Source organism: Aphanomyces invadans (assembly GCF_000520115.1).
Source record: "Aphanomyces invadans strain NJM9701 unplaced genomic scaffold supercont1.10, whole genome shotgun sequence".
Classification (NCBI taxonomy): domain Eukaryota; phylum Oomycota; class Saprolegniomycetes; order Saprolegniales; family Verrucalvaceae; genus Aphanomyces; species Aphanomyces invadans.
The window spans coordinates 1,294,159-1,319,462 of record NW_008580155.1 but is presented as its reverse complement, the minus strand read 5'-3'; the positions used below and the strand labels follow the sequence as shown (position 1 = coordinate 1,319,462).

General features: G+C 52.9%; 13 protein-coding genes across 18 annotated transcripts; 7 read left to right on the top strand and 6 right to left on the bottom strand.

Moving 5' to 3' along the window:
* The first annotated feature begins 1,544 nt into the window (after positions 1–1,544).
* H310_06092 lies at positions 1,545–3,668 on the top strand. Of its 2 annotated transcripts, XM_008871010.1 has the most exons (9): positions 1,545–1,682; positions 1,735–1,846; positions 1,896–2,077; positions 2,119–2,317; positions 2,439–2,542; positions 2,599–2,814; positions 3,001–3,163; positions 3,219–3,307; positions 3,388–3,668. In XM_008871010.1, exons 1-9 carry the CDS (start codon positions 1,563–1,565, stop codon positions 3,583–3,585), a joined length of 1,383 nt encoding a protein of 460 aa, XP_008869232.1. In that variant the 5' UTR covers positions 1,545–1,562; the 3' UTR covers positions 3,586–3,668. The 2 variants fall into 2 exon arrangements, with proteins under 2 accessions (XP_008869232.1, XP_008869233.1); XM_008871011.1 differs by having other exon boundaries at positions 1,735–2,077.
* Positions 3,669–3,851: 183 nt separating this feature from the next.
* H310_06091 (hypothetical protein) lies at positions 3,852–6,361 on the top strand. The gene is made up of 6 exons (XM_008871009.1): positions 3,852–5,075; positions 5,125–5,350; positions 5,405–5,570; positions 5,620–5,716; positions 5,763–6,126; positions 6,195–6,361. The coding sequence occupies exons 1-6, from the start codon at positions 3,948–3,950 to the stop codon at positions 6,275–6,277; spliced, it is 2,064 nt and encodes a 687-aa protein (XP_008869231.1). The 5' UTR covers positions 3,852–3,947; the 3' UTR covers positions 6,278–6,361.
* Positions 6,362–6,773: 412 nt separating this feature from the next.
* Positions 6,774–8,919, bottom strand: H310_06090 (hypothetical protein). The gene is made up of 3 exons (XM_008871008.1): positions 7,981–8,919; positions 7,705–7,925; positions 6,774–7,633 (listed from the first exon to the last, which is right to left on the bottom strand). The coding sequence occupies exons 1-3, from the start codon at positions 8,869–8,871 to the stop codon at positions 6,823–6,825; spliced, it is 1,923 nt and encodes a 640-aa protein (XP_008869230.1). The 5' UTR covers positions 8,872–8,919; the 3' UTR covers positions 6,774–6,822.
* Positions 8,920–9,328: 409 nt separating this feature from the next.
* Positions 9,329–10,258, top strand: H310_06089 (hypothetical protein). The gene has a single exon (XM_008871007.1). The coding sequence runs from the start codon at positions 9,350–9,352 to the stop codon at positions 10,133–10,135; it is 786 nt and encodes a 261-aa protein (XP_008869229.1). The 5' UTR covers positions 9,329–9,349; the 3' UTR covers positions 10,136–10,258.
* Positions 10,259–10,527: 269 nt separating this feature from the next.
* On the top strand, positions 10,528–12,206 carry H310_06088 (hypothetical protein). The gene is made up of 3 exons (XM_008871006.1): positions 10,528–10,705; positions 10,762–10,894; positions 10,952–12,206. The coding sequence occupies exons 1-3, from the start codon at positions 10,533–10,535 to the stop codon at positions 12,173–12,175; spliced, it is 1,530 nt and encodes a 509-aa protein (XP_008869228.1). The 5' UTR covers positions 10,528–10,532; the 3' UTR covers positions 12,176–12,206.
* Positions 12,207–12,700: 494 nt separating this feature from the next.
* On the bottom strand, positions 12,701–14,435 carry H310_06086 (hypothetical protein). The gene has a single exon (XM_008871004.1). The coding sequence runs from the start codon at positions 14,345–14,347 to the stop codon at positions 13,820–13,822; it is 528 nt and encodes a 175-aa protein (XP_008869226.1). The 5' UTR covers positions 14,348–14,435; the 3' UTR covers positions 12,701–13,819.
* On the top strand, positions 12,727–13,906 carry H310_06087 (hypothetical protein). Its single transcript, XM_008871005.1, has one exon. The coding sequence runs from the start codon at positions 12,756–12,758 to the stop codon at positions 13,743–13,745; it is 990 nt and encodes a 329-aa protein (XP_008869227.1). The 5' UTR covers positions 12,727–12,755; the 3' UTR covers positions 13,746–13,906.
* A 159-nt stretch (positions 14,436–14,594) lies between the features above and the next one.
* On the top strand, positions 14,595–15,755 carry H310_06085 (hypothetical protein). The gene has a single exon (XM_008871003.1). The coding sequence runs from the start codon at positions 14,603–14,605 to the stop codon at positions 15,656–15,658; it is 1,056 nt and encodes a 351-aa protein (XP_008869225.1). The 5' UTR covers positions 14,595–14,602; the 3' UTR covers positions 15,659–15,755.
* Positions 15,756–16,064: 309 nt separating this feature from the next.
* H310_06084 (hypothetical protein) lies at positions 16,065–16,956 on the bottom strand. The gene has a single exon (XM_008871002.1). The coding sequence runs from the start codon at positions 16,914–16,916 to the stop codon at positions 16,173–16,175; it is 744 nt and encodes a 247-aa protein (XP_008869224.1). The 5' UTR covers positions 16,917–16,956; the 3' UTR covers positions 16,065–16,172.
* Positions 16,957–17,352: 396 nt separating this feature from the next.
* On the top strand, positions 17,353–17,665 carry H310_06083 (hypothetical protein; the record flags this gene model as incomplete). The annotated part of the gene is made up of 2 exons (XM_008871001.1): positions 17,353–17,593; positions 17,649–17,665. The coding sequence occupies 2 exons, from the start codon at positions 17,353–17,355 to the stop codon at positions 17,663–17,665; spliced, it is 258 nt and encodes an 85-aa protein (XP_008869223.1).
* H310_06082 (hypothetical protein) lies at positions 17,601–20,767 on the bottom strand. 5 transcript variants are annotated; one of them, XM_008870998.1, is made up of 4 exons: positions 20,301–20,767; positions 19,105–20,243; positions 18,056–19,051; positions 17,601–18,007 (listed from the first exon to the last, which is right to left on the bottom strand). In XM_008870998.1, exons 1-4 carry the CDS (start codon positions 20,623–20,625, stop codon positions 17,930–17,932), a joined length of 2,538 nt encoding a protein of 845 aa, XP_008869220.1. In that variant the 5' UTR covers positions 20,626–20,767; the 3' UTR covers positions 17,601–17,929. The 5 variants fall into 5 exon arrangements, with proteins under 5 accessions (XP_008869220.1, XP_008869222.1, XP_008869219.1 ...); XM_008871000.1 differs by having other exon boundaries at positions 19,105–20,168; XM_008870997.1 differs by having other exon boundaries at positions 17,601–19,051.
* Positions 20,768–21,205: 438 nt separating this feature from the next.
* H310_06081 (DNA repair protein) lies at positions 21,206–21,886 on the bottom strand. Its single transcript, XM_008870995.1, has 2 exons — positions 21,430–21,886; positions 21,206–21,386 (listed from the first exon to the last, which is right to left on the bottom strand). Exons 1-2 carry the CDS (start codon positions 21,865–21,867, stop codon positions 21,237–21,239), a joined length of 588 nt encoding a protein of 195 aa, XP_008869217.1. The 5' UTR covers positions 21,868–21,886; the 3' UTR covers positions 21,206–21,236.
* A 133-nt stretch (positions 21,887–22,019) lies between these two features.
* On the bottom strand, positions 22,020–24,690 carry H310_06080 (hypothetical protein). Its single transcript, XM_008870994.1, has 9 exons — positions 24,573–24,690; positions 24,436–24,522; positions 24,333–24,383; positions 24,140–24,288; positions 23,876–24,092; positions 23,735–23,826; positions 23,465–23,687; positions 23,280–23,410; positions 22,020–23,216 (listed from the first exon to the last, which is right to left on the bottom strand). The coding sequence occupies exons 1-9, from the start codon at positions 24,664–24,666 to the stop codon at positions 22,164–22,166; spliced, it is 2,097 nt and encodes a 698-aa protein (XP_008869216.1). The 5' UTR covers positions 24,667–24,690; the 3' UTR covers positions 22,020–22,163.
* Positions 24,691–25,304: the final 614 nt, after the last annotated feature.

Below are 25,304 nucleotides of genomic sequence, written 5' to 3'. Positions count from 1 at the left end.
ACAGGATATGTTCTTTTGAGGTATTTGAATGCCAGAGTTCAATGTCAACTTTTTGTTATGAATATTTTGGTGTATTCTAGACCAAAATCGGCCATTTTTTCAGCAAATGCCAGCTTAAGCTCCCCCGATGCTGTCGTCGACTGTCAACAAAACACGACTCAAAGCACCCTCAGCACCTGTACACATAATATGCAACGGTTCAGGCCCTTCATACGTTCTGCGACCAAAAAGAGAATAGAAATTGTCGAACCATCAAGGCCTGGAGTTACAAAAATTGAAAAAATATACATTAATGCAATGAAACCAAATATATCTTTAACATAAAAATATGGATATATGGTATTTTTTTAATAAATACCTTACGGATTATTTGAACCATTTCCATCAGTGTTGTCACGATGGAGAAGTCATTCCAGAAGGCAATTCCCCAAATTTCCAATTGTGAACGAACCTAGCCTGCAATTAAATACTAGATCAGAATGTATGGATGAATGTATGTAACAGTATACGTGATACCTCGGGGTAGTGTGGATTATTGTGTCGCACTTTAGTGTCCCGATGGCGACCCGATGCCAATCCTTCACCCCTCACACACAATGTGCTACTTCGACAGGGTTAGCGTGCCCTTCGCCGCTTACCCTAATGCTAATCACCGCGCCAAATATCGCAAATGTATTTTCGGACTGTCGGTGCTACCAAATACAAGTAACAGGTTAGTCTTTTCAAGTAGTACTGCAGTCCTGGTCAAGGTTAAATACTGCATATTTTCTAAATTCTGTTCGCCAATCAGTATATATTTGGTTTGCAATCATGGGTGCACTTGATGCTTCCAAATTTCAAAATACTCGCGAAGCGTGTTTTTTTCTGCATTCTGCAGACCTGTGTGGGTGACTGTTCCGGATGCATTTTCGTACGATGCTCGCGGATACATGCCGGTGTGGTGTCGTCGGCGTTCTTGCCACGTTCAGCACATGCGGCGAAAGCTGCGTCAAAAAGACGACAGCTCACAGTGACAGGCCATATCGTCCCTCGACGGCGAAATGTAGGAGCCGCCAGCCAAACATTTCATTTGCGAGTCGATGTGGCAACGAGGACGAATGTGGCTTCAACGCAATGGTTAACTCGTGCGCAAAATACGATAACAAACTCAGAGATCGGAGGGCTCGCATAGTTGACAAATTGCCTCGACAATCAACCAACCTTCACACAATTGAAATCGAATTGCACAATGCAAGACAGGGAAACTACAGAGAATTCACAGCTAACCAAAAAACCATGGTGACCAGATCCATGGTAGATATACCTCATTGTAAACACACAACCTACCTCGTGCCAGGCAATGCCGCAACGTTCGCCCTCGATGTCCTCTGTGGGCAAATCTTCGCCCTTGTGGGCTGCCACGACTCCTTCCGATTGCGAATTGCTTTGAATTATATTCATGGAGGAAGGATATTCAATCGTTATGTAAATAAATATATCTGAATTTTCATTGGCTAGACAATAATTGCTTGATGCGATTGGTGGAAACCCTCGAGAATGTTACGCTCGACTTGTTTGCGACGATGGCGCAGAGCTTGAGCAAGAAGCACATTCTGGACGAAGACGAGTATGTGGATGCCCTGGACAAGATCATTGAGCGCGACTTCTTCCCAGACTTAGAGAGACTCAAACACCAGGCGATGGTACGTTCCGCGCGCTCTTCGAGGCGCATTCATCTCACGAGGATGGACACAGTGGTTGGACGCCGTCGCCAGCAACAACCCACGTTTGATCCAAGAAGCTCGAGAATACTTGATCAACCAACGGTCATCCCAGGAAGCCTCTCGGAGTAGTTCCCATCCCGAATGTTCGCCGTCGCCTTTATTTGCTCGATTGATGTCGTCATCTCGCGGTAGCATTACGAAAGAGTCGAACACCGATCGTGGAAACGTGCGAGTCATCATGGGATCAACCAACTCCACCTCGCGCATCGCAAGGCGTTCAAGTCGATAATGGAGCTGACGAAACGCCCTCTATTACCCCATCGACCGCAGGTGCTAGCCACCCCACGTCCTCCATGACCCTCAACGAGTTTATTGTACGTCGTCGGTCATCCATGTTGTTTGACCATCATGACAGGCAAAACACACATCGGAAGACAATGCAGCGTTCGAGGAGTTGCAAGAGAAAGCCATCAACGACCACAAACGAAAGTACCATTGGGCGTACGATGACCCTGCCAACCGAGGAGACGCCAAGCTCCATCTCCTCAACGACGGCACATGGATCAGTCGCGAGCGGCGCCAGCTCATGGACAAAGCATGTGACACCAAGCTCAGTATGTTTTGATATTCGTATGGATGCTCTCGTCGTCCAAAGTAGCCCTCGACGTCGGCTCCTCTTGCTTTGTGTTTCATGTCACCGTGAATTCTCACCGCATTTTACGATGCCCATTGTAGCACTGGAAGACAGTCGACCAGCGGTCCCCGACACATGGAGATATCGCGTGCGGAATCCGTTGCATTTCCCACCAGACCTCGACACAAGCCGCAGCATTTGCAAGGTGCATTGTCCAAGTGGCTGAAGCATCGAACACCCTAACATGGTTGCCTGGAATAGGTCCCTCCCGTCAGTGACCTTGCAGGATCGTCTGTGCTCCAACTCGAAAACGGCGACACCACATCGACCACCATGCCATTGCTGAAGGGCGGCAGCGACGAAGGCAGTGTTATCGTGGTAGCCAAGCGAACCAAACGGACTGGAGCTGCTCCCAAACAACCGATGGAAACTGTGTACGCGAATTCGCGCTTTCGAAGCGCATTCTTATCAGCACAGGTACGATTGCCCATGTAGTTGGCGGCGGTAGTGTGCATGCTTGACATTCCATCGTCCCGAGTGTGCTGGGAGCCAAGGTGCATGTTTGAACTGGCGCTGAAAATTGGGTTTCATCATGTTCGGAATGCGTGCAGTGATGGCGAATTTGTGGATTCGAGAGTCGACATGGCGTTTTTTCTGTTCTAGGACGCTGCATCCGACGTGAACCCACTGAACGAAGAGGTCAAAGATTTCGTGCCGATGACGCCGCTGCTCGTGCCCGGAGGCCCGGACGCAGCATCTCCCATGATTACTTGGGGAAGTATTGACGCAACTCCGATGATCCTGCGCGACGACGTTGCGGCCACAGGTGCCGACTGGATTGCTAACTCACCACGTATTGATTCGGGTATGTGCATGGACAGATACCAAGCCTGGGCGGCCGACGTTTGTCATTAAAGAGTCGTCGGCCAGGGAGAAGCTGGCGCATGCCATGGACGCCAAAAACAAACAGGTTGGCTTCCATGACTGCTAGTTATGTTCCGTGCAAGTCGACGTGCCATCGACACGTTCTCATCGTGTGGTTGCGAGCAGAGATCCAAAGCAAGACAGACGCCTTCTCGACACAAAACACCGACGCCCCTTTTTTCGAACAAGTACACTCCAACGCCACTCAAAAGCGGCCTGCGCACGCCGTCATTGATGTTTGGCAACGACATGCAGCTGCGAGCGAGTTACTCGACCCCAGCGCGGCTCCCGCCCCGGCCACCGTCGTCGTCCAAACGACCGTGATGCCGCTCTCCTGCATGTGCTGTCTATAACGTAATGTCTCGATCACTTCCCATGTCGGTGCTCCAACCGCACCGCGACCGGCGTTGACGTGTGTGTATCTTTGTGCCAAACGTCGTGTCGTACATACATCGACGTACACTTTCGTACAATACACCATTGTTGACAACATTTCCATTCGAGAGGGAACGTACGAGTCGTATTGAACGATCTGTACTGTACGGTGGTCGTCATCTCTATTTTAAGCAGCCAAATTCACTGCTGGACGCATCTTGTCGTTCGGCATCTGGCATCGGCCATCTTGACATCGTGCACGCGGTGGCGAACTCGATTTTCAATCCTTGAGGGACCAACTTCAATAGGCCATGGAGGGCGGCGATGGCGTGTATAAGCTGGCCATCCTTGGAGGTGGGCCTGCAGGGGTTGGCATCCTCGTCCGCGCAGCTCGGCTCGGTCTCCTTCCCCAGCTTCTGCAACCTCCCGACAAGTCGATGCGCGGAGTCGCACTCGTTCACGGGGGCTCCGTTGACACCCTCGGCGTCGGCAACCTCGGCGATTACATTATCAACTCGAACACGTTTGCCAAGAGCTTAGTGACGAGCGTACTGGAAGAAAAGCTAGACCTCGACCCACCCGAGTCCGTCCAGGGTACGTTTTTGGCAACCCTTGCAACCCATCCAACCGCAAAGCGACTCATGGATGCGGGGAATGTGACGATTGCACTTGGCGAACTCGGCAAATTTCTCGGCGCCGTGGGCCAACAGGCGCGGCTCGAAATGCTCAAGTACACGGAATCATCAACATGCTTCGTCAACACGACAGCTCTACGTGTTGAACGCGTTGCAACCGCTCCTCCAAACGACAGGGCACTCGTTGAAAATTCCAAGCCGCCGCACGTGTGCAAAATCACGATTCAGTCGAATGGTGGAGCGCCTACATGCATCTTTGCCGAAAATGTCGTGCTGGCTATGGGAGGCAAGCAGGCTCTGCCCACGTCCGACTTAACGGCGTCGCAGCTGACCAAAACGTGGCTCAGCGACCACGTCCTGCGCGATCCGGGCCGAGTCGCGCTAGCAAAAGTGCTAGCAGCAGCGCCACAGAAGAAGGTGTGCATTGTCGGAGGGTCGCACAGCGCGTTTTCCGTTGCATGGACGCTGCTCCAGAAACAACCCAAAGACAAATCTGTCTCGGGGGTGACATTTGCGCCGAAAGATATTACGATCTTGCACCGAGCGCCAATTCGATGCTACTACGCGACGAAAAAGGAGGCTGAGGCAGACGGCGCGGTCGTCGATAAACTGGACAAGTGCGGAAGTGTGCACACGTTTACAGGACTTCGCGAAGATGCAAAGGCGTTGTACCAGGCAATTGAAGCCGGCAAAGAGACGCGCGTGCGGCTGTTTCATGTGAAGAAGCAAAGTGGCCCTGTCCAAACACAGGCCCTCGACGCAGCCACGGCAATCGTGTGGTGCTGCGGCTACGGCACGAACATGGTACATCACTCGTCGTATGTCCATGCATCTACTTCACCGCTGGATGCAGATTCCAGTGACCACTGCAGACGGTGCGCTGCTAAAAGTATGCCACAGCAGAGGTAGTAGCAATGGAGCGATCGAAATCGACCTTCAAGGGCGCCTCATGCACGCCGATTCACATCAGCCGATCGACTGGCTGTTTGGTATTGGCGTCGGGTTCAGTTTGCGGGCTGCCTTTGACGAAATGCGCACGGAAACCAGAGCCGACGGGGTCACCGTGTACCATCGGCGAGGTCGTCGTCTTTGAAAATGCTTCACTCGGTCTTGATGGGTCGATGGCATTGTAGGGGCGACGTTAATTCTGGCGTCCATGTTTGGCACCGCTCCTGTCTACGGCTCGGATTGCGCCACGTTTGAGCAAATGGTGGAAAAGTGCGAGCGCCGACGAAAGGACGACAAGGCAGCGGCGTCCCCAAGCGCGGCCTCCCATAACCGAGAAGCTAACCTACAACGGTATGCATCCGATCCATTTCTGGCGCTCAGTAATCCCACGTTGGTGCAGGTTGGCCAGCGCCAAGTTTACCGTGGACCGCGGCACCGTCGTGAACACACCCACCAGTGCAGCCAACTCCCCAGCCCCACCGTCCAAGCTCAAAGAGGTTGGTGCCTGTCAAAATCGGAACTGCGATAATACAACCACGATAGCCTGTGCCAATCTCTCCCGCAAGTCGCGCCAGTAATTCCAGTACAACATCGACAGCTCTGGGTGCCGCCGGTTCATCCAAGAAAGCGGTTGGTGCCACGCCGAAAGGAGGAACCAAGTCCATCGTGACGTCGTCGCCATCGCCTAGTCGCCAGTCCACGATGGTGCGGCGAAGCAGCTTTGGCGAAATGCGAAGACACACGAGCCACTCGACTCTGAGGATAGACTTGACAGGAGGGAGCTCCACCCCCACACCGTCAAAGCCGTTGCAAATGACTGGCGGCGTCCCATCGGCTCGGAGCTGCGGCAAGCCACTCACGTCTGTTGCCGGGGGGGCGAAGGATGCAATTGAAAGCATCCGATCAGGTCCGTCGTACTCTCTGCAGGAAGTATGAGCTGCTCGCTCGTCCTCATTTGAGCTTCTTGGAGCGTAGTGCGCCGTGCGTCCCGCAATCAAGACGAGTCCCCTGCAGGTTACCATGCCGAAGTCCCTGTCGTTGCCGTACCTTCCTCATAAACGCCTTGGACGTGTGCACAAATCGAAGAGCAGTTGCTGACCAACTCTTGTTCACGCACCGGCGAAACGAGTGGGTTCAATCTTTTGCGTACAACACACCACATTTATCGTGATGGCTGTGGGGGGGAGCTTTCAACTGTCCGACTGCCTCGTTGCTGCGAATCACGACCGTCAGTTAAAAGGACACTGCCACTTGGGGCAAGGACGTTGGTGGTGCTCCGCCTGACGGAGACAAATCCCTCGCAACCCGAGCGCATTCTTGTGTTACCGTTGTGGCGACGTTTCTCGAATGCGGCAGGATGTCCAGTTGAGTCGCACGATCGCTGGGACTTGATACCTTTCTCTGCTGTGAATATTTTCTTGGGAGGTGACCAGTCATGGTTGCTATGTCTAACGCAGCAGCAGCTCTCGTACGGGGTAATCGGTCAGAATACGACCGATATCCAGTCAGTTGGGCCCAGCGTGCCGATGCCCAGATGGAGTCTGTTGGTTAACTGCCTGGACGACCGAGCCTTGAACGAATATCTATTGCCAATATCGTCTACCTATGCAGGGGGCACCACTTGTTGGTGCAACTTCAAGATCGCGTCAATCTGGTTGGCTTCGGCGTCATACCCGAGCGCCAAAAACGACTTTTTGGCGCTTTCGTAGGTTGCGGCCGTCGGCGGGGTCGCGTCCTTGTCACCGCTGCACAGCTTGTGAAGGTGTTGAAATACCGCGATCGCGTTCGCGTGGTCATTCGTTTGGGAATACGCGGTCACAAGCGCTTGGAGTTGCGGCAATGTGAAGTGACCTTTGTCGAGACCACCCATTCGCTCGGCCACATACACGATGAACGCGTACCCTTCGACGTCGTTCGGCGTGACACGCCGGGCGCAGTTTTTCAGCATGGCGCGCCATTGCTGGGGCTTTACGCCAGACGTATTCGAGGATTGATCGGACAGCATGAGCCGCATGAGCCGCCACTTCTTGGCCCCTTCGGCCAGCATGAGGAGCTTCCACCACCACAGGTGCACATCCAGATGCAGCAGTTGCTTGTGGTTCACCAAAAACGTCCACAAGTCGACTTCGTGCATCTGGGCTGTCCTCGTCACCTTGTGCAGCACCGTTAATAACTCTTTGTCATTCCGATAGTGGAGACGGAGGGGTTGGGGACACTCGGCCAAAAATGCCATCAAGTCGGCGTCGAGTCCATTGCTGGCGTAGTAAAATGCCAACCGACCCGCGATCGCTGACGCTTCGACTTCGTTCTTCTGTGCATGGGCCGCGGCAAGCAGCCCCAAGGCTTCATCTCGACGATCCGAGCCAAGAAGGGCGTATATCAGTGGACTGCTGACGTGATCGACGCCCTTGGTGCTGACAAGGCTCGTCAGACGGTAGCGTTTATTCAAGCAAGCACGGCAAATGCCGTGAAGTAGGTCACACACCGTTGGGCTGTGGGAAGACTGCTGTAGTCCTGGTACACTGCCAGCGCTTTGTCGTAATCTTTCATGTAAACGGCTGCCTCCATGACGCTTCCAAACAATTGAGGCGATATTGGTGTGATGCTCTCGAATGTTTGCATTTTGTCGTAGAGGTCGAGGATCAAGTCGGCACAGTCTGAAGCGTGACCTTTGTCGGCATCTTCATCGATGGCCGAGGACAAGCCCTACCCAACCAACCGATGCGACAACGTCAAGTGAAGCAAGCGACCTGGCGCTTACCGTCATAGCGCGGGCGTAGTCAATCTCGCGCAGCTTGATGCCGTGGACCTCAACGTCGTCGAGTATCGCCATAATCTCCTTGGCGTCCCGGAGCGTGCTGAAGATGTGCAGTGCCTCGCGATACGCGTAGACACCGCGGGGGCAGTTCTGCGCACTCAACTTGCGCCATGCCTTTGCGGCGTTGTAGAACTGTGTCGTGCGGACGAGGGCGCCGAGGTAGTTGGCATTCATGCTTTCAGTGGGAAAGATCGAAAGGGACGTGGCAAAGTCGTAGGCGGCGAGCACTTGAGGAAAGCGACGGTTGAATGTGAGCATGCCTAGAATGAAAGACATGGTTTGGCGCTTGGGCTTGACGTCGCTTGACGCGGCGGCCATCTCCTGCAGGTTATCAAGCAATAGCAACGCGGCGTCGGTCGCTCGATGTTGCACCAAAAGTGCCATGGCTTCGCTTTCAACGTGAGCCGTCATATCGGGGTTAAAAAGAACGTGGGAATTCGACGACGGAAGGGCCTCAGCTGATTTCGTCTTGCGCTTGTTGGGGCTACCCGACGATTGCAATGCGCTTGCCAACGGCTGGTACAGTTTGGCCACTTCCTGAACTACTGCGGCAAACTCCCCGCGATTGCACATGTTTCGCATTCGTTCCTTTGTGCGTGTCAACTCGTCCAATTCCTTCGCATCGAACTTGTGTGGTGGTCGAGACGGCGTTGATGGTGAGGTGTGGTACGCGGCAACATGGGCGGACCCCGTAGGGAGGTTTCGTGCGGTCGAGTACGTGGAGGTCGAAGAGATCTCGTTCCATCGGCCCGTAGGATGGAGGGTGCGAGCGGTGGATGCAGTGCAGCTGACATGTGCTGCCGACAATGCTCGCCCGCAGCACCGCGGAAGCATCGTTCGTGTTCAACCAGCAGATGCCTCTCCAATTGCAACCAATCAAGTGCGAAATAATTAAGTGCGTAAAAATTCCGTCATTCCCCAATTTACGGGAAATATTCATGCAATTGTTTGTATAATTTGGTCTTTCAGGTGATATTTTAATCGTCAAGGCAGGATGTATTGCGAATCTCACAGCACGAGTCGGTGTCGAATGCAAAACCCATGCCAGCGTAGGGAAACTCTTATTCGACATTAATGACGTGCGTCACAAAGGTATGGAGAATAGAACGCCACCGCAGGTTTGAATTCAACGACATGAAAATCCACATTTCTGTTTTGTCATTTGCTGACATCGATTGCTATCGACTCTTTCATTGGTTATAATCAATAGGAAATAGGGCCAAGTGAGTGATTTTCACCCAATCCAAATTGACTGAGTTGACGGTTGCCCTGAACTGGCAAAATCCCCTACGGACGACGAGCTGGCGTTGAGATGACCCAGTCGACGAGTGACCAAACGACTCCACAGGGCACCAGCACCCGCCGCCCCGGTCCGAAGCGACGAGGTTGCCTCCTCCGACGACATCACGAGATACGCTATGCAGTTATCATCACGGACCGCGCCCCCATCACCAACGAGCCTGAAGTCGTCCATTGTTTGTTTTGCATGCACTTTGGACGGGAAGTTTTGAGCACAGTTGTGCGCGCTCGTAAGCCGATGAAAAAAGTCAAAACGTTTAAGGCGCCGTTTCGTGTGGATCACTTCACACAGCACCACAAGATCCACCACCTGGAGCGATGGGAATACTATTGTGGCCTTGCGGACGACGACAAGAAAGTCTATTTTTCATCAGCTCCGTTCTCGTCCGAAGAGGTTGCAATTGACTTGCCCCTGGAGCGTCTCGAGCGCACCCGCGGTCCTTACAAAGTGGCTCCTAAGTTCAGTTCGTCGAAGTCGGTTGATCACTTGATCTTGGCGAAAGGTGTTCCTGCAACAACGCCGTCGCTCTTAGGCGACGCTGCAGCCCAACAGGTGCAGCACGCGACAGGTAGTCGCTTCGACAAAGCCGAAGTGGAGCAAATATACATGTACACGCAGCAGCGGCAGCAAGCGGACCTCGAAATCGCGCGCAAGAACCTCGAGCTCAAGCAGATCGAAGTCATCAGCTCAGCAATGATGGCGCGGCAAAAGATGCTTGACGCTGGCATTTCCCAAGAACACGTCGACCGCTTGATTCCATTTCCAGACGGATTGGGGTCGCACTCGGTCTCGTTGTAAGGGAAGTTGGAAGGATTGTGTCTGCAACTTTCCACCTTGATAAAAACCACGTATCATGTCGTAAAGGACGCATCCAGGAGCAGTAAATGTGCGCAAGTACCAGTCTTGGCGAACAAGCCTCACCTACTTTGACGATGGCGGTCCGTCGTCCTTCACACATTGCTGACGAATTTCCAGTCGATCCTACCTTCCTTCGTCAGGTCACACCAGACAAAGACATGACGCTGCGTGATGAGAGCGGCACGCAGGTATCATACAACGCATCAAGAATGCGCCGTCATGTGAGCCCACTTCCATCAAGGAAATGTCTGTTCGCATGGGGTTTGTTTTTGCAACCTGATGGAACCCCAACACTCCGTTTACTATTAGTAATACTAAATCTGTCAGTATGAGTAACATGGGACGCAATGACTTGATGGGAATGGAGGGCGATGCGGGCGTGCGGTGGGCGCTGCTTGATACCGGGCTATGGTGGCCTGTGACTTTGTTAGACGCTCCGCCGAAAGAGCTGCGCCACGGTCAGGAAATCACGGGTGGTCCCACAATGTACCTCTTCGGAACGCAATCGTTGTACGTGCTCTGGACAATGACTCGAGTCGGCATCACGCTTTTCTTGCATTGTGCAGTACACAAGGAAACATGAAGACACGTGTGTGGCGGTGCGTCGAGCACAATCAAATGGCCTATGGACAACCTGGGCTGGGGATTTCTGGCAAGGCGGTGGTTGACCAGTTCGCTGCCGCCATCGCGGAAGCCGAGGTACTGCGCATTTTATGGAAGTCTTTCCGTGCTCCACCGCCTTACCACACTGGTCAGGACTATTGCACGGCATGGACAAGGACATCGTCGGCACCGGAACATTCGTCAAAAATACCCGCATTGATCGTCGACGACAGAGATGGCGCGTGTGTCTCGGATGTCGAAAGCCACTTCCGAATGATCTCTACCCATGAAGCTACGTTGGAACAGCACTGGACTTCATTTGTTAATCATCCTGCCCACCAAAACTTGGCAATGTTGAAATCGTCGTTGGACTCAACCATATCGACGCTGCTGGCAATCGCTTCATACCTGTCGGCCAATGCATTGGCACGATCTCCACCCACCACCATGGCGGCACTTTACTACGCCTTGGTGACGACGATATACTTCAACGAGATGAACGGCGCCTTGATCACTGCTGTCTCAAACGAGGCCGACCGAACGTTCGTGAGCTCGTATGTCCGCGTGATGTTGTGGTCGCTACACTGTGTCATTCGACCGCAATTGGAGTCCCAAGTAATGAAGCAATGGACTTGCTTGAGCACGTCCGTGCCCGTTGGCATTTTCAACGCGGCGGCCTCGTTGTGGGGCGCGGTGAATTGTGCACTCAAGGTCACTACAAACGGCCCAAGCATAGATCAACTTAATATTGCCATCAACCACCTGGGCCAATCGCCTCACCTGAAATCAATGAAGCAATTCCGAGAGCTCCTCAAGACATACGCGAGGAGTCTCTCCACCATCGAGCGCGAATGGATTTCCCCTTCAGGCATGTTTCGGTATCCCTCTGAAATCTGCGTCCCCCCACTCGGTGAATTGAGCTGCACGGCGCGGGCGAATCATCTAGCTCTGGCCACCTCAACCGTCTCGGCATTGACCGAAGCCCCCATGCCTCATCCCAACCAGGACCATGCGACAACATCAACAGTGTCGTTCAAACAAAGAGGCCAGCACGACATCGAATCATCGAATCTCCAAGGCGCGTCAACTCGGTCAGAGGCAAGCGACATGCGGCAAGCCAAGGAGTACGTTGTGACGTTTGCAAGTGGACCCCTGGGGCTAAAGCTCGTGATGGATTCACTTCGCGTAACTGTCGCGGAAGTACTTCCAGGCACTCAAGCAGATCGGCATGGTTTGATTCAGAAGGGTGACGTGCTGGTCAAAATCCAAGACGTCGTGGTCAGGGACAACACCAGCATCGTCCACTGCTTGACCAAACCCAGAGTACGCCCTTTGCATGTGACGTTTCATCGCCGAGCTGTAGAAATGCTCAAATGATTTGAACTTGGTGGGAATATTGTCCTGTCGTCCGTAGCGTGTATCCTGGGCACATCATTTCCTCAAATCTGCCGTGATACGAGCCGGAGTACATGACCACGCCAGACCTTCTCACCTCCGCGACACGTACCGACTTCATCACATTCCCTCCGGCCCTCGTCCTGCTTCCCTCGTGATATCGTTCCACGTGCTTGAGGCATCGGATGCAAGCAAATGAAATCGATATGATTGGTCTGTAATGAGCCAATCAAATCCCGATATCGAAGTTCCATCAGAAATCCATGGAATTGCGCGCGCAGCGACACCAGGCCACATGGAACGCCGTCCCTGATGAAGGGGCGGAGCATTTCATGAACGGAGGCGAGGAGATAGCTGCCTAGAGCACACGCGCAGTGGTTTGAGCGGGCAGAAGTCCGCAGGAGGTAGCAGCAATCGTTTTCCGGATATTCCGGGAGAACGCGGAAGGCGCGTCCGGATATGGAGAGAAGGCTGCTCCCAGTCAATCGTTTGGATTTGGTAGAGTATATGAAAGTTTGTATGGACCGGTCGGGTCGAGATCATTTTCAATTTCGACACCATCATGGCCGACGAAGCTGCCAAGAAGCTGAACGACCTCGTGATCGACGCAGACGTGGAGGACGCCGAAGATATCACGTTGGACTTGCCGCCGGCCGTGCTGTCCCGCGTGAACCACCTCAAGACGTTGCAAGAGCAACATGGAGTGCTCGAAGCTGAGTTCGAAAAGGAACGCCGTTTGTTGGAACTGAAGTACGAAAAGTTGTACCAACCCTTGTACGCGGAACGCGCGTTGGTTGTGTCTGGTGAAAAGGAGGTCGCAACTGCGGAAGAAAAGGCGTCGGAAACCGAAGAAACAAGGACCGTCGGTGTTCCCCAGTTCTGGATGAAGGCGTTATTGAACCACCCCGACACGGAACAATTGATCACGGACCGCGACATGCCAGCTTTGGAATTCCTCACGGACATCAAGTCAGAGTCTTCCACCGAACACAGCGGTTTCCGCCTGGAATTTACCTTTGCCCCAAACCCATTTTTTGAAAACACGGTGTTGACTAAGGCGTACGACGTCGCGGAAGGCCCGGACGGCGACGCGATGCTCAAGAACATCCAGGGCACGGAAATTAAGTGGCTTGAAGGCAAGAACTTGACTGAAAAGGTCAAGAAGATTAAACAAAAGTCCAAGAATGGTGGCCAAACGCGATTCGTCACTAAGGTCGAACCGTGCGAATCGTTTTTCCAATTCTTCGCGACCGTTGAAATGCCCGCGGAAGATGATGAGAACGACACAATGCGTCAACTTAACGACGACTTCCAACTTGGGTTCATCATTCACGAAACCATTGTGCCACAGGCCGTGCTGTGGTTCACGGGCGAAGCCCAAGTCGAAGACTCTGACTACGAAGACGACGAGGATTACGATGATGACGAAGAGGACGAAGACAGCGACGAAGACGAAGCACCCCGAGCGAAGGGCAAGAAGTCCTTCCCGGCCTTGGACAATGCCCCGGGTGCTGAATCTACCGAAAAGCCCCCCGAGTGCAAGAACCAATAAGCAGCTTTGTGTTGGATGGTGGTGTTTACCTTGCACGCATAGGTGCAGGCTTCGTCAGATTCTCCCTCTTTTATCTATCTCCCAATCTCCATTCTTTCCTCTGGTTTTTGCCTCGGGTATTCACGACTACACCTTGGAAGCGTGCATGAACGCCAATTGCGCAGGGAGCTCGTGGACATTCTCGGTGCCCTCCATGCCATGCGACACACTTCATTGGCTTGAAAAATCCAAATCAAATGAGCAGACACTTCATCGTGCACTTCTTGGTATCGATCTGAAGACCTTTGGGTTATGAGCCCAACACGTATCTTTTGCGCCAAAGTGCTAAGGGTCATGGCCTCAGGAAATATTGTGATCATTCCACGATGCGTGGCGTGCGCGCATTCGAATGGCATGGGAATTATCATGCATTCTTTCCGCAGGGACTTTTCACAGGTAAGATGGATGCACGAAATGAACTCACAAACTGTAGGGCACACCTCCTGCATCAAGTCAACCAACGAAGCGCTCCTTGGACTTACTTCACATAATGGAATGCGCACGTATGCAAGCCCTCTGACATGAGTTGACCGGTGCACGCGATGGCCTGATCTAGCAGGCATTCAAACACCGAAACAAGGGGGAAGCACGACAGGAGCGACAGCGTCCGCACTTGGGTCAGAGCTGCCCGAGTGCGGCATTTCGTTCGTGTGAAACTTTGCATAAAAGTGAATTGAATTGCTGCATTCAAACGAGAGGATTTGATTGGCTTTCCGGAGATTTCTCGAAATTTCATTGGCTAGCTTAAACGAGAAGTTTCTCGAAAGCGGCGCAGCAACGGCCAAATCGACGAACTTCATTACTCAATATACGAAACAATGGGCAAAGACTACTATCAAGTGCTAGGCGTCAAGCGAGATGCGAACGACGATGAGCTCAAGAAGGCGTACCGCAAGATGGCGCTCAAGTGGCACCCCGACAAGAACGTGAACAACAAGGAACAGGCGCAGACCAAATTCCAGGAAGTGAATGAAGCATACGAAGTCCTCAGTGACAAGCAGAAACGGACCATCTACGACCAGTTTGGAGAAGAAGGGTTGAAAGGTGGTCCACCTCCTGGTGCTGGTGGTGACAACATGGGAGGTGGCTTCTTCCCAGGACAATCGGCACATTTTAGCAGCAGCGGCGGGGGGTTCCCAGGTGGATTTGCGTTCCATTCGTCGGACCCATCCAAGATCTTTGAACAGTTTTTTGGCACATCCAACCTGCACGAAGCCGAAGGAATGGACCCGTTTGCGAGCATGTTCGGTGGTGGCGGTGGTGGTGCACGCCGACAACATTCGTTTTTTGGCAATGATCCGTTTGGCGAATCGATGGGTGGACGAGGCAAGCGCCCCGAAGCGTTGAAGCGCGACTTGGAGTGCACATTGGAGCAACTTTACACAGGATGCGTAAAGAAGCTCAAGATCACGCGCAAAGTGTACGACGAACGCGCGCAAGGGTTCCGGGAAGAAGAGAAGATTCTGGAGGTTCAAGTCCGACCGGGTTGGAAGGCAGGAACGAAGGTGACGTTTGAAGGCGAAGGCGATTTGCTGCCTGGTCGCGTCGCACAGGACATTATATTTGTCATCCAAGAGAAGCCGCACGCCAAGTTTCGACGGGAGAACGACACACTCATTTACACAGCAAAGATCTCGCTCAAGGACGCGCTGGTCGGCCAAGGCACGCTAACGATCAAGACACTGGACGATCGCGAGCTGCACTTGAAACTGGACTCTGTTGTGACGCCGTCGACGCGGAAGGTGTTTGTGGGCGAAGGCATGCCGTCTTCCAAGGACACATCTCGGCGAGGCGACCTTCACATCCACTTCGACATTCAATTCCCGACAAGGCTCTCGTCGACGCAAGCCGACTTGATCCGACAAGCGTTGTAAAGTACTTCCCACTAGCCGTGGTGGCATATATCATAATCTCGACTTGACTTATTTAACAGTGGTTAAATTGCAATGCACATACCCAACTCTTGCACAAGTCTTGTCGTGTAGATCGCGGACTGCACTGTCGCATCACTTCGACGTCATGCCGAACGAGCTGTCCGTCAACCGCATCTCCAACGTTTCTCCTTGTCATGGTGTCTTTTCAAGACTCGAGCGGCGGCGACGGTCGTTTGTTCATGTGTACCTTTTCACAACGTCATGCTTCGATGCCTACGAGAGCTCGGTGAGGCCATGGACACGCACCGCTAGGATGCCCCCTCTCCCAACTTTTGTGTCGTTTGATGCAGCGATCGACACAGGTTTTCTTCCTTCAAGGACTGCATGCGAAGGACGGCTCCCAACATCTCATTTTGACACACGGTTAATTTATTTACTGGCTAGGCGAGCGAGCGTCACCACCAGAATGTACTAGGTAGATACAATGATACAACGCGAATGGGGTCTAGGGTGACTACAATGTGCCGCGGCGGTTCAGGTGGTGGCGCATTGGAGAACTCACGGACTCGAGAAGGACTTCGCTGTTGAGGGCAGTCGCATCGGACGTGTCTTGGGCCACAGCACTGGCCAGGTGGGCTTTCACCCGAGCGTGCAGAGCTTCCTTTGCGGACGCGAGCGCGTGCTTCATCATTTGCGGATCGTCAACGTATGCTTCGAATGATGACACCAACGCGACCATCTCATCGAGCATGCGCTGCTCCGCCTTCTTCTTCTCAATCTTAACGCCGAGCACCTGTTTCTGGAGTCGGTTGACGAGGTACTCTTGTTCTTGCTCGAGTTCATTCTCAAGTTGGACTTTGTCGGCGGTTGCGTTAGCTGCGACTTCCAACTGCCGCTGCAAACGGTTCACGATGAATTCCTGCTCGTTCTCGAGTTTGTTTTCCAGATCGACTTTGTCTTGCTGCAATTGACGCAGCTTGCGCTGGAGCGTGTTGGTAAGAAATTCTTCTTCTCGCTCTACGGCCAACGCAAGCTTTTCTTTCTCGAGGCGGAGTCGATCCAGACGAGCCAGCAATTTGTTCGTCAGACGTTCTTCGCTGCGTTCGGCGTCCGAGCCAAATCGAACCAACTCCTCGCGTGAACGACGCACCTCATCTTCGAGGGCAGCATTGCGACGAACCAACCGCTCCATTTCCAAGCTCACGTCCACGGCAGGGGCTGTGGCAGGGACGACCACATGAGCTGCAGGTGCTGGCATTCCGCTTGATGGATACTTTGTTTTGGGCGGCTCGATAATTATTCCGAATGAACCTTGTTTCTTTCGACTTAACTTTGCATCATCCGGATAATATCTGGCCCACCTCTCCCTGGGCGGTGCATCCGAACATGGAGCCTATTATCCGGATGCATTACAAAGCTTGCCATTACAGTTGGGGGAATATTGCGAAAATTAAGGAATATTTGGCGAAATCTGCTGGACATGGGATGAAAATCGCTGAAAGTGAGCGGAAATTTCGCAATAACAAGTTTGGTCTCTTCCACGGTGGCACGCAAGATGCAATTGGGAACATTTGGGTGCCGAAGAGTAATGTGCTGGTGAAAACCAATCTGGACGGCGGCAGAGACTTCGTTCATCAACCGAACGTCCCCGTCGTCTTCAACATCACTTTAGCATCTGCGGCGAGAAGCCCACGATGGTTGGATTTGGTCGAAACAAGAAGAGCACAGCAACGTTCTCCGACGGCGTCGGTCAAATTGATGGTTCGAGCCTCCTTGATGACAAAGGCGAACCAAACGTTGCCACGCTCTACGACACCAACAATAACAGCAAGAAGACCAAACTCGATGTGAAGAGCCGTAACCCTGAAGACGATGACTGCGATGAGACCACCAAGCCACCGGCACGGCGCAGCTGGTTCCGTCTTGGACGCTCCAGTAAGAAGTAATCCATCGTGATTTAGTCCCATGCATCATGAGGGAGTGCAAACAGCTCAGCCTCCACAGTAGCGGAATTTATCCAGCCACCCACTCGACAGGGGACACAAGTCAGGAAGCGTGTCAACCATGGAGATCTTGGCACGGATACATGTGGCGGATGATTACCGAGGAATGGTACAAAGCATAGGGGGCTCGAATTATGCATGAAATTACGAAGTGTGGTTCATATAGATATTGCCCATGCAAAAAGCCGCCGAGGCGCTCAGTCGTCGGAATCGCTCATCTCGGACGGATGGAAAAATGCTGACATTTCCTTACGCGCTTCGATCACTCTCATCTTCGCGTGAGCGTATCGATTTGGTTTTGGTACATTTGCTTGAACTCCCTGAATTCAGCCTCGAGTTCTTCGACCTGTTCATCTTTTTCCCCGAGGAGCTCGAGCAGGACGTGCTGCTTTACCTCCATGGCGGCAAGGGCTTCCTTGGTCGCTGCCAATTCTGCTACTGCTGCTTTCAACGCGGCATTCTGCGTCGATAGCCGAACGACGTCATCGCTCGCACTCTTCCGCGCCTCCTCGACAGTTTGCAGCTGGCTCTTGAGCAGCGACGCCTCGCTCTCTCGCAGACGAACTTTTTGAAGCAGCTGATTCCATTCGATCATCGACATGTCCTCGTTCAAGTCGCTTGACGGCGTTCGGTCCATGCGACGGCACGATGAGCCTGATTGAGGCGATTCTTGCAAAATGGGGGCCTGTGGCAGGGGCATCGGCGCGCTGGGAGGGAGGGTGGCCGCACTCGCGAACGTGCCAGTTATCGGGGTACTCGTTGGCGTCGTCGCTTCGTGCAATTGCCGGCGCAGCGCAGCTGCATCTTGGGTTTGCTGCTCTAGTTGGTGGAGGAGTTGCTTGGTGTGCACGTCGTGTTGTTCTTGGACCAACCGCAACCGCGTAGCGAGGTGGCGCTTTTCGTCGCCGAGGACTTCCAGTTGCTGCTCCAGTTGCTGTCGAATCCGCGCGCTGTCGTCTAGTTGCTTGTGCAACGATTCAACCGTGACCTTCTCCGCTTGAACAAGCCCTTGCAACTCCGTGACTTGACCGAGCAGCACTGACGCTCGAGTTTGTGCGTCCATGGCGTTCTTTGTTTCAACAGCGAGCTCAGCCTGTACCATCGCAACTTCACGAGCTGCGTTGTCCACCTTCTTCTGCATGTCGGCCTCAAACGACATACGGCGTAACTCTAGTACGCGCTGCTCTTCCTGAAGCAATTGAATCTGGCGAAGGAGCGGCTGCGTCGCGTCACTGGTGCTGTGGGTCATGTGGTCCATGCGGGTCACTGCCTCTTGCCACCGCTGCTTCATCGCATGTAACGCGACGCGGGCCTGGTCTTCGCGCTTGGATGCTTCGGCTTCAACTTGAGCTACGTTCGCCTGCAACTCGGCAATCGTAGCTTCCAACGCCTACTCGTTGCTGGTAAAAAGTTGTTGAACAATGATTGAAATGTAGGGCATACCTCGCGATCTTCAAATGCCGCGAGTTGTGTGCGAGCTTTCAGCGCGTCGTTTTCGGCACCTAATTGCTCGACGAGCGCTTCCGTAGCAGTCAGACGTTGCGTGGATGCGATCAGCGCAGCTTCCGTTGCCTGCAACTTGGCGTCCGTGGCATCGAGAGACTTGAGCACGTGGGCATGAAGCTTGGCATCTTCCTCTGCCGTAACTAAGTGCATCCGTGCGGTTTCCCATTTGGCCGTCGCCGTTTCGAGCGCCGCCGTGAGCTTCTTGTTCTCGTCCATGATGTCTGTCTTTTCCTTTCGAAGGGCGCGCAGCCGCGACTCGAACGCAGCTTGTTTCTTGGACAACGCTTCGCCTTCGTCGAGCAAGTTGGTCAATTGCATTTCCTTGTCAGCTAGTGCGACTTGCAGCGAGTAGATGACACTTGCGTCGTTCGGACTCGTTGTGGATCGAGCGCTGCGCAGCGCTTCGAGTTCTTCATGCAGTTTTGCCATGGCAGCTGACGTCGACACGAGTTGGCTCTCCCGCTCGCAGAGAACGTCCCGACTCTTCTGGAGCTCTGCTTGAACATGTGCTAGTTCCTTTTGTAGAAATAAAACTTCAATCGACGTTGGGGGAGCGTCCTCCGTTGCGTGTAGCGATGACGATGACGACGCTGGCGGTGAAGGAGAAGATCTGTTGTCTTGTGAAACGGATTCAATCGAAGGTACGACCGCAGTCGTCGTGGGCTGGATGCTACCGTCGGACGAAGGTAAGTCCGACCGTATGTCGGTAAATTCATTTGAAGAGTCAAGAGTGGTGCTGGAAGGGTCAACTGGTGGTGAGGTTTCTACGGTGATTGGAGAAGTGGAGGGGTCGGACGCAACATTGGGTGGAAGAGTTTGCACAATTGCCAGTAGCGCCGAGTTTTCAGCAGCATCTGGATGCAAATCATCGAGCGAAGCATCCCATCCAGTAGGAGCAACATCTTCTTCGGCACGTGGGAGAAGCGACGATGGCGGAGTCTCGTGGGATGGGCCATGCGCTTGCTGGCAGGGCTCGGATGGTGGAGGACAGGATATATGTGCTGCAAGAAGGACACTGTCAGTTGGGGAGTCTCCTGCCGATGATGTGGACGACAATAGGGTAGCACATTGAAGCGCTATAGTGGCCTTATAAGGCCCACGGAAGACATCGCAGTTTAGTGGATAAATTCTACCTGGAGGTATATCGGACTCTCTGTGGCAGTCGGGGTCAACACAAGTATCTGTGGATTGGAGCGGGGAGGACTCCTCATCTTGTGGTGGCGCTGGTGACGGCGCAAGGGCAGTCGAAGGCACATTTTCTTGGAACAAGTTTGGCGGTGCTTGCATGTCGATTGTTGCCGGTGGCAAATTCTGCAACGTGAGTGTGGTCATTCCCTTGCCGGACACTGCTTCATCAAATTGCTTCTCGACATCGTCTTTGAGCTTGGTGACATGCTCAAGACCCTGGGACACGATCGTAGACAAGTTCACCTTTGAACTGAACCATGACGACGCCATCCGTCCAACGTGGCCGTCCGTCGGCTTATCGGCGTCGACGAATTCGGATAAACAGTCCGGATACCAAAGAATAGAAATGACACTTGAACCGTGTGATATTACTGGGACCGGTTGAAGGCACAAATCCAGGAATTACATGAAAACGCGTCTGTCGGCGACACAAAGAAGACTTGCCAGCAAACTTCAGTTGGACTGCAGTGCATGGGAAATTCCGTGCTGCTTAATGTCGATGAGCAATTCCACAGGTGATGACTGAAGCTCCAGCAAAATCCGATGTCGAAGCATAGACATGTTTCATTAATCCCCGCCACGCATCCTGGAACATCTCGTGTGTATTGAAAGAATCAGCATGCACTGACCAGAAGCGCTCGTGGTGAATGTACTAGTCCACGATCATGATGACCAATGGATGATTCAATCATTTTGCATCACACGTAGTACGAGTACACAACAGTCTCTGCAGGCACACAACAGTTTCTATATATCCTTGCTTTGCATGGGTCTCCATCGTTCTTTTCACGGCAAAGGCCAACGTCATGGTCAACCATGAAGTTGGCCTTTGCCCTCCGTTGGTGTCGCGTCTCCATATCATACAATGCATTTCCTTGAACTTATTCGAAGACTTTGTGAACGTGAATGGTAAGTCCGCATGCGCACTCCTTGGACCACGTGCCGTCGTCATTTTGTGTTTCGTTCTCAAAAGTGTGCTTGTGCTCTTCTGCTTCCACGACCGGTCGCCGTGCTGACCGCCCAAGCCCGATCTAAATCAGAGTTTTGACCTGTGCACATAGGGATGACACTTACGCTATGTTTATCTTTGCGGCGCTTTCCATACGTGCCGAGCCGAGATACCTCCGACTTGGTCCTTGCCACTGCTTTCTCATACTTGATGCATTCCCGGCGCTTGCGCTCAACAGCCACGTTCTCGAGGCTACCGTGTTGCTGAATCGCAGTGGCTTCGCACATCTTCTGCAAGTAAAGCCGCAGCGGAGCAAACGCTTCGTGCTTTGGATTGGACTTCCGCATGCACGGAAGGGTTTCCATTGTCGAGTCTGTGAGGAGGTAGGTCTTTTTTGCCACGTCTTTAGTCAGAAGCTTGTAGGCAGGATTTCCGTAGCGGCAGTCAGCGCACACGTACACAGAGAACACCTTCACGTACACGTCATCGCACGGGCAGTCCAACGAGCACACCTCGCAGTACGTTTGCACGGGCATCGCGTGCGGAACCTCCATTTGTTCCATCGCTCGCCGCTGTGCAAAATCAGCGCTTGATCTGATTGGCTGAAGCGGGCCAATCATTTTGCCTTGAAACCGAGACAAAAATTATGTTTACCAACCCTTCCGTCGAGGAAGAAATACTTTTTCTGTTGGTGGGAATTGTGCAAAAATTGCAATTCGATTGAAATATTGATAAATATTTACCAGATGTATCTGCGCAACGAACAAGTTTGGTGGCACAATTGTGGCACGAATTTTAGATGCAATGTGAACGACGGGGACTCGGTGACGCGGGTAACAGGATGGCTCACGATGACAAGTTACGCCGAAGGAGGTAGCTGCACCAGGGGAGCAATGGAGGGGCGGCCGTGTGCACACTGAAACGGCAGGCGACACTCGCTGAGTTGTCGAATCAACTTCTGGCATTGCTCTCGCGTCAACGGGTCCCCGAACATGATGGCGCTCCGGCATGCTCGGGAGTTCATGAATCGAGTGACCACGGGGGGTCGAATGGTTGGTGGTTGTGCGGATAGCGTAGCTAAGAGGCAAATGTACTCGAAAAAGTCGTCACAGGCCGCTTCCCGGTGGTCGACGACCGGCACTGATACAAGGACCCACCGATCGACATCTGCCACCTCAATTTGAAACCCCCAGCGGTGGATCAACTCCCAATGACGCCGCACGACATTCTTTTCGGCGTCATTCAAATGCAGCGGTTGTACATCGTCCAGGGTACGAGTTGGAAACGTGTCGTGCAAGAGAGAATTCTCCAGGGCTTCAAGTTTGACGCGCTCGTCCGCGGCGTGCTGATCGATGCACAGGAGGAGCGGTGGAGTGTTGGACTGTACCAATATAAACTTGTTGTCGACTTGGCGCAGGACGCGGAGATGTTGTAACATCGACGATGGGAGTTGAATCGCCATCGACTGACAGGATCTTGCATTCTGGACCAGTACAGACAAGTGCTGCTTCATCCAGCAGCTTGGATGCATGTTCGGTTGACCCGTCTTGCTCACGCGTTGGTCATCCCATTGTTTTCGGTTCGATAGCTTGCATCGAAAATACTTGGACGATGAGGCGGGGGCGGAGATACATGATGTGTTCGAATCCATTAGTGGCAACGGTGCTGTACGACTCGTCACGCGATTCGGCATGGATGTCCAAATGGCATTGGAAAACTCATCAAACGCCGTGTTCGAGTGAATCGATTTTGCTTTTCCAGCGAGTTGTTCTCGCTCGGCATGGAAGGTGTCACCGAATTGTCCGGCCTGGTCAGTGCGACGACAGCTTCCGCTGGTCCATTCGAATTCTTGATGATCCGAATCGACACCGTTCTCGTCATCGCATGAATTTGATGGCAGTGGCAGGACGAGCTACAACTCGATTCATGGTGAAGGTATGATTCCACGAAACGGAATGGGAACTTGCAACGACACCTCCAGAAATGCACGGAAAAACTCGTCAAATGCTGCTGGTTGTCGAAACAGAACGACCCGCGTATCTGGCTCGTTCACGAGCGTGAATTCGTCCAGGGAGCATTGCACGTTGGCAATGATGACGGGGATGGCTATAGAGTCGGCCCATGCGTCAAACGTTTTGAATCACTACCGTGGCAAGCCACCTGTTCTGTGCTGGAGAATATGTTGCCGCAAGAGTCCCATGCAATGGGCATAAAACCCGTCGATCCACAAGTTGTTGAAACTGATGCACTGATACGATTGCATTGCCCGCGTTACGTTCACGGTCGACCACGGCAAGAACGTTGTTGTTTTCGCAGACATGACCCCGTCGATGTGAAAGCTGGAGTTGCCAACAGCCGACGGCGTTGATGCGAATGCCAGCGCCTACAACAGCATGACTCAAATATCTAAATGGTGGTCAATCGACGTACGTTGTATGAAGGACACGCAGCGCCGACGAGACTCGCCAGCTGCTGTCGAGCATCGGAAAGCACAGGAAGTCGGAGGACACTGGTATGCCCCTCTTCAGCACGTTAGCTCTTCGGTGGTGGTACAAATTGCTCAAAATTTACGCTTGTCGATGACATCAAACGCGATGCGACCGTGTATGAGGCCGGCACGGAGGCAAAAGAGCCGAACGCTCGCGATGAACTTGGCGCGGACGAGTACATTATCGAGCAACTGTCGTTGGCGAGCAGGCACGTTACCAAACAAATTTTGGACTGTCACGACGGTCCCAGGTATGCATTTCTTGGAGGACACGCGTCCTTGGAACTCAGGTTTGCCGTTCTACGTACCAGAGGGGGGCATTTTAAGGATGTGTTGAGATCACGTACATGGATGATCTTGCGATAGGTGTTCCACGATGAGTCTTTTCGGCTCTCGATGGTGATTCTTGACAACTTGGAGATGCAAAGCAAACTCTCTCCTCGCCAACCCCTATACTTGTAGCCGTGTGCGTTCATTGTGTCGTTTTTGGACGTCGCTGCGTGAAAAGGTGTCGGCATGACGTAATTCTTCTCAACGTACCAGTAACGTTGCACACCAGAGCACAGAGGTCGAGTCCACGAATCCCATGTCCTATTCAGCACTCCGTTAAGTCAGCTCAGAACTATGAAGGTAAGTCGCACACCGTTGTCATTCACCGAGAAAGAGACGTTGTCGGTGCCAATTGCAACCACAATCGCAGAAGCGTTCGCGTCAATACTGTTGTACACAACTGCACGATGGTCTCGTGAGTGGAAAGACTCGTCGATCCATCGATCCTACCTTCCTTCAATGCGCTCAGCACGTCAGGTATCCTCTGCGCAGCCCAAACAAGATGGCATGTCCCTTCCCCCAGCTTCCACATCTGCTGCTCCATTTTGCGCGCGTTGTTTTACCTTTGATGTATTTAGAAAATGACATTCGAAGTAATTAGTGTGAAAAAAATATAATCCTGAAAGTGTGACCCCACGACGGATGAAATGAGCAGTCTCGGGGAATGCCCGCCTCGCAGAACGAGACGGGCACTAGCTGCAGGCTTGGGCTGCACATCATGGCACAACACGCTTCTGCAAGGTCACGGTGTCCAACCCAAGAGATGACATGGTCCATGGGACGGGTACGAGGCAGCAGTTATGCATGCATGCCTGACAACCTTTTGGCGCAGACTCTTCGTGTGCACCGCATCGTGAACATCGCGTTAATCCGTCCCAAAGAATATAACCGCTTTGGGTGTCTGGGAACGAGGTTGACGGTGCCTTAACAGTACAGCATGTCAAGCTCTGGATCATCGTGACTTTTGTCGATCACGATCGACCACAACCTGTGTGTTGTGGAGTTGATTACCGCGCATTCGCACATCAACGAAGGCGCACATGTGCTTGCGAACACGACGATCTCTTTGGTCATGAATCTCTTGTGGACCACTTGAAGAATGGCTGGTGCCCACATGACAAGTCGTTGATGCCGTTGAATTTCGAGCTCACCCACAACCACGATGCCGCACAGCCAAGATGC